This window comes from Empidonax traillii, unplaced genomic scaffold (assembly GCF_003031625.1).
Source record: "Empidonax traillii isolate 1590-97213 ecotype Southwest subspecies unplaced genomic scaffold, ASM303162v1 scaffold687:size894609, whole genome shotgun sequence".
In the NCBI taxonomy this organism is placed as follows: Eukaryota; Metazoa; Chordata; class Aves; order Passeriformes; family Tyrannidae; genus Empidonax; species Empidonax traillii.
The window spans coordinates 363,319-369,399 of NW_020955880.1; the positions used below are offsets into that span (position 1 = coordinate 363,319).

Genomic DNA, 6,081 nt, shown 5'->3' on the forward strand with positions numbered 1-6,081 from the left:
TTGTTTAAATCACAGAACCACAGATTTGTTTGGGTTAGAAGGGACCATAAAGATCATCTAGTTGCAACCCCCCCTGCCATGGACACAGGGGCAACCATTAGACCAGGTTGCTTAGAGCCCCATCCAGCCTGGCCTTGAACACTTTCAGGGATGGGACAGCCACAGCTTCTCTGGGCACCTCTGCCAGTGTCTTGCCACCCTCAGAGTAAAAAATTTCTTCATGATATCCGATCTAAACCTACTCTTTTTCAGTCTAAAGCCATTCCCTCTTGTCCTATCACTCACTACACACCCTTGTCAAAAGTCTCTCTCCAGCTTTCTTGTAAGCATCTTTTAGGTACTGGCTGGTGCTGTAAGGTCTCCGTGGAGCCTTCTTTTCTACAGGCAATTCTTCCAATTCTCTTCAGGCAAAAATCCCAATTCTTTCAGCCTGTTTTTATAGGAGAGGTGCTCCATCCCTCTGACCATCTTCATGACCCCTCCTCTGGAGTCCCTCCAACAGGTCCGTGTACTTCTCACGTTGGGGGCTCCAGAGCTGGACACAGCACTCCAGGTGGAGGCTCATGAGAGTGGAGCAAAGGGGCAGAATCACCTCCCTGGACCTACTGGCCATGCTGCTTTTGATGCAGCCCAGGACACAATTGGCTTTCTGTGCTGTGAGAGCACATTGCTGGCTCATGCTGAGCTTCTCATCAGCAAACCCCCTAAGTCCTTCTCCTCAGGGCTACTCTCAATCCTTTCTCTGCCCAGCCTGTATTTGTGCTTGGAATTGCCCTGACCCAAGTGCAGGACCTCACACTTGGCCTTCACAGTGTTCACATGGGCCCACTTCTGAATCACATACTGCTGCAGGGAGGGAGGTGAAGATTGTTCAGAGTGATCTTCTCTGGTTTTGTAATGCCTCTTCTGTTGGGAAGCTGGTTCTGTGCAACTCAATGAAAATTGCAGCTAACATCTTACATAGGTGGAATTTGGATGTAATGATTAAATTTTAAAACTGTGAATATCTTTCTTACAAGCAAATTAGAGAAAGGAATCCTACAGAAGGTCACTCTGATCCCTGATGAACCAGCTCTTTTGAATCTGGCCATTTGGTTCAAGCCTTTTTCTTTATGTGGCATGGTACAAGCATGGTAGTTGAGAAGGACCTTTGGAAAACAGTGTGAAATTCTTGCATCAAAGTTAATGTTTGCCAGATTGAAAAAATGTGTGTATTCTGTACAATGTAAATGTGTTGCTTCAGGAGTCATAATTATTTTTAAATTTGTTGTTAGTTTTGAGAAAAACAGAACCTTTACCAGTCAAGAATCCCCTTTACACTCGCAACACTAAGGAAAATTGTAGGATATCAGTTACTGTAGTTGAATATCTATATATTTGAAAGTTAAATTGAAAATTTAAAAGTAATTGCACACATACATGAAATATATAGAAAACAGGCAAGAAAGTTGTCTATGTTTAGGATGACGTCATGAATGCCTTGCAAGTTTTGTATGCACATAACCAATCAAGTGCTCCACTTTATAAACTCTGCATCTTTCCTCTCATTTTCACAGTAATATTACTTCTCAGGATTACCTGTATGCAGTGTACACCAGGATTTATGCAGTACCAGAAGGCTACGATGGGAAGCTGCTTTGCCATAGAATAGAGCAAGAATACAGTGTTGGGCCTTTGGAATTAAATCGTGAAGCAGTTCTAAGAACAAGCACAAATTTGAACACTAAGCAGCTTCTCTACACTGACAACAATGGATATCAGATGCAGAAAAGACCATTCAAGGCGTATGTGAATAACACAGTGGCTCGGGTAGGCACGATGGTGGAATCCAAAGTCAGTTGTGTCTTGTCTTTGCTCTCCATTACTGATGCCTGGGTTAATTTTATCTCTGCATGATTTGCTGTGTGTTTACAGAACTATTATCCTATGGTCCAGACTGCCTACATTGAAGATGATACCACAAGGCTGATGCTGCTTGCAGAAAGAGCTCATGGTGTATCAAGTCAAGGGAATGGACAAGTGGAGGTAACATATAAATTAATTCTTTTTTCTAGGAGAGCATAATTTCATGGTTGCTGATAATGTAAGTAAAGCCTGATGGCTGATTACTGTTGTGACATTTACCTTCCCGATACAGGTGATGCTACACAGGAGACTTTGGAACAACCTTGAGTGGAACGTGAATAACAATCTCACTTTAAATGACTCTTCAGTGGTTCGCCCTGTAATTTGGCTTATTTTAGGAACTAAGGCTGTCACCAATATTTTGTATCAGACAAGCGGACTGGCATTAGAACATAGGCCAGTAGTAATGTTTGGAGAATTACCAGGTAACTCATTCCATTTCCTGTGCTATTTTTAGCATCTGAATGGCTTATTATGTTGCTTTGATTTATGCTGTCAAGTTTGTAAGTGCAGATTTGAAGCCTCCTGTGTGGCAAAGTTAGTATACAGTGAATTAGGAGGCAGATTTAGAGCCTGCTAATTACTTTGCATTATTTTCAAACATGGATGTTGTCCAAGTGTATGAAATGTTTCTCTTGTTATGTAATTATCTCCACTTTCAAAGGAGAGTAAATTTTAAAGCATCTAATGAGAACAAAATGTTCACACAGGGAATTAGTGGAAAGTAACTAGTTCACCATATATCAGCTTCCTGGATGCTGAGTCCTTAATGACCATTTCTGAGTCATTCTTTTAAAAATATTTGTTTGGCTTATTAACTAAAACTGAAGCCTGGAAGTGAAAGAGCAATTTCAAACTGCATTAAACTTGTTTTATGGAAAGCTCTGATGCACTTCTCGAGCAGTTCAAATCATACTGCCCTCTGTTTGGTATCTTGGAAGGCCTTGGAGGAGAAAACATAGCATCTGCCTTTCCTCTGCCTTGGCAGAATAAGCAAAAATCCCTTGACCCTTCCACAGTACCCTAGCCGGGCTTGTGTGTGTGATGGATGTTTAGTGTTTGCTTTGTTTCACTTTGCATGGAGGAGATAAACCAAAGCTACCTGGACAACTTCAGCAGAATTCAGTCCACGGTTCACCTGTAACTGTGCCACCTAATCTCCATCTCCAGACCCTGAGCATTCCAGGGTGGAGATACAGCTCTAATCATGCAGAGCAGATCCGCAGCATCCGCATGGGTAGGTGCCTTCAAAAGGGGTTGCTGGATGTTACACTTAAATAAGCTGGGTTTATTCTGTCTTCTGCGGCCAGTACTTTTATTTATTGAAACTGTTAAATTCCTCAGTCATGAAAGTTAATTGTGCTGTACGATTTCCCTACTCAAATAGTAAGATATTTCTCCTGCGTGAGTTCTTCATGCCTGTTAGTGACATTCCTGTCAACAGTGGGGGCTGGGTATTTCTTGATGTTAGTCCTCTTCTTGATGTTAGTCCTCTTGCTACCTTTAAAAAATGGGCATTAAGTTCAAATGATGAGACTGTAAAGTTAAAAAAAAAAAGTTGAGAAGTTGGGTTTATTTTTAAAGCAAGAAAATATTTGTATTTTGATTTCTCTTGAAGGTAAACAGAAGGAAGGTGATGCAGATTTCAGTCGTGTCCTCCTAAGAATTAGACACTTGTATGAAGTTGGAGAGGATCCTGTGCTGTCTAAACCTGTGATGGTAGATCTGAAGGTAAATCTAACACTTTAAGACAGAACACCAATTGAGGTGGTTTTATTCCAGAGAGAACTGTTTCTGTAATGACACATCCTGTGTGCTAGAAACTCCACAAAAGACAGATACAAAAATATTAGTATACCTTTAACCTCAGAGGGAAGTGGGCCTTTTTTTCTTTACTCAGCTTTGCAGCACAGAAGCCATCACTTCAGATGAGATTGCCATAGGCACAGCACGAAGATCTGCTTAAATGTGGGTAGGACTGATTCTTCTGAGCCCTTGATTACAGAACATCTCCTGCCATACCTTAACCAGTGTAGAGAGTAGGATTCTGTTTTGTTGTTTCTTTGGTTATTGCAAGTTGTACCTATAATTAATGAAAAGTGGACAAGATTAAAGGAAACAAAAATTTTTTTCTTTATAGTTTATTTCTACAAGTTGTTGAAACTTTGGTCACTTCCATCACGTACTAGCATTTTCAGTTTCTTGTTTATTGGATCTTTCACATGGAATTATTTTAGAATCCATGGAGGGCAGTTATTGTTTTAAAATACAAAATTTTAATTGTCATGACAGAAACAAGGGGAGCAAGGTGTAGGATTCACTGCTTTGTTTAAAAAAATGCAATATGATGAAGAGGTTGATAGGCTCTTTGCCACAACACAGAGGAAGCTTTCAGCAGCTCAGCTGCTTAGTTTGAAGCCTGGTGAATCTCTATTTGCCCTTTGTTGCATGACCTTGCAGATTTTTTGAAGTTTCTTTGCTCTACTTAACAGGGCAATGCTAGAGTTGAAAATTCTACTCTGGTCTGAGTACTAGACTTGTAGGTGTGGTACTATTCTCAGTAAACTCTGGTTTGATTCCTGGTGTTTTCTTTACTCAGTCTTTGCTTAAGGAGTTAGGATCAGTGACGGCAGTGGAAGAGCGATCACTCACAGGCACCTGGGATGTGAACACTTTGAAACGGTGGAAATGGAAGACTTCACAATATCCCAGCAAAGGTAGGTGGAATAAGATGGTTGGTGTCCATGTTGCTGTTGACTGTTGAAGCTTGAGGAATAGTCTAATTAAAAATATCAAAAAAAATTACAAGATTAGAAATGTATTATTGTTTTGTATGACAGACCTGGTACCTGTCACAACCTGCAAGTAGTAAAAGTTAGCTAAGGTTCCCTGCCAGTACCAGACTGGTGTATTTCTCTGATGGCTTGTTTTGCTTAGAAGTGTTTAAAAACCATTAAATCCTCCTGGAGTTGCCTTTGTCCAGATAGAAGTGGCTACTTCACGAAATCACACTTTTGGCACAGATTGGTTTTTTTAGATGCTGATGAGTGTTTATCTAAGCTTAAGCCTCTGCTGCAGAAAAACAGACAGCTGCAGTTAAAAATCTCTACTGTAATCAGCTTAAAGGACTCTGTGGATATGATTCAAGTTAGGGCTGGCACTCAAGTCATGCTGTGGGTGACCTCATTTCATTTCTCATCCCCGTCAGTTGCTTGGACATTGTCCTTACTGTCATTTATATCCATGTATGTGCCTTGTAAAAAGCTTGCAGAGGTTTTAGGACGTGCTGGGTGAGAGTTTAGAGGTCTACTTGACTTGCAGCTGGGAACTTCCTTGCTGTTTATTCATGATGAAGAAAAAGTGCATACGGGGGACTCATTTCACATTTTCTGTGTAAGTCAACGTGTGAAAGGAAGATAAATTTTTATATGTTTGAACATTATGAATGGGTGCATCTTAGGCTCCATATTAGTTGTAGTTTTAAGGAGGAGAATCTGCTGAAGCACTGGCTTTTAGGGAAGGGATGGGTTAAAACTGTTGTGATAGAATAATGTGTCCATTGGAGTAAAGCTGCTTTGATACATTACCAGCGGTTTTGTGTTTTACAGGATTCTTCAACAGCACAAAGACATCAGAAGATTTTACAGTAACTGTTTACCCAAAGGAAATAAGGACTTTCTTTGTATACTTTCAGAGTCAATAAAGTTTGGCAGTGTGTTTCAGGAATGAGTATGTAATACCGTCCAATTTGTATTTCAAGATACGAGTGATGATCTTGAAAAACATTCTACTGTTAATGAAAGAAAAAATAATTTTTGAATAAATTCTAAATTTAATTAAACTGTTGGCCTGAGTTGTGGGTATTTTTGTTGGTTAATTATTTACAACTCTTTCTTTTTTCCCTGAAACTTTTTCAATGCAAAAATGACCTTGGTGTTGCAAAGCAAGCATATTGGACATTTTTGTGCTTGCTGTGGATGGTTTTAAAGTGATTGATTCTATAATGCTTCACTGGGGATCACTAACAAAGTCATATTAGTCCTACAAATTTGAATTGCTTTTCTTATTAGTGGTGATTTCAAGAGTCTTCTTAAGACTTTAATTGTTAGAGGAGATGACTTCCAAATCACAGAATAGTGATTTGCCAAATGATGTTCTGTTCCTACATGCAAGGAG

The 6,081-nt window shown here is 39.8% G+C and overlaps 1 protein-coding gene across 2 annotated transcripts in view; it reads left to right on the forward strand.

Annotated features, from left to right (window-relative positions):
• Positions 1–5,758, forward strand: part of MAN2B2 (mannosidase alpha class 2B member 2) — a 31,567-nt gene extending 25,809 nt beyond the window's left edge. Inside the window, exons 13-19 of one of the 2 annotated variants that reach the window (XM_027899743.1) lie at positions 1,557–1,809; positions 1,915–2,025; positions 2,138–2,330; positions 2,990–3,142; positions 3,524–3,636; positions 4,505–4,622; positions 5,514–5,758. In XM_027899743.1, the coding sequence (XP_027755544.1) occupies positions 1,557–1,809; positions 1,915–2,025; positions 2,138–2,330; positions 2,990–3,142; positions 3,524–3,636; positions 4,505–4,622; positions 5,514–5,608 (1,036 nt within the window). In that variant the 3' untranslated portion in view covers positions 5,609–5,758. The remainder of the gene's footprint in view (positions 1–1,556; positions 1,810–1,914; positions 2,026–2,137; positions 2,331–2,989; positions 3,143–3,523; positions 3,637–4,504; positions 4,623–5,513) is intronic. The other variant, XM_027899744.1, reaches the window with a different exon arrangement.
• The last annotated feature ends 323 nt before the right edge of the window (positions 5,759–6,081 follow it).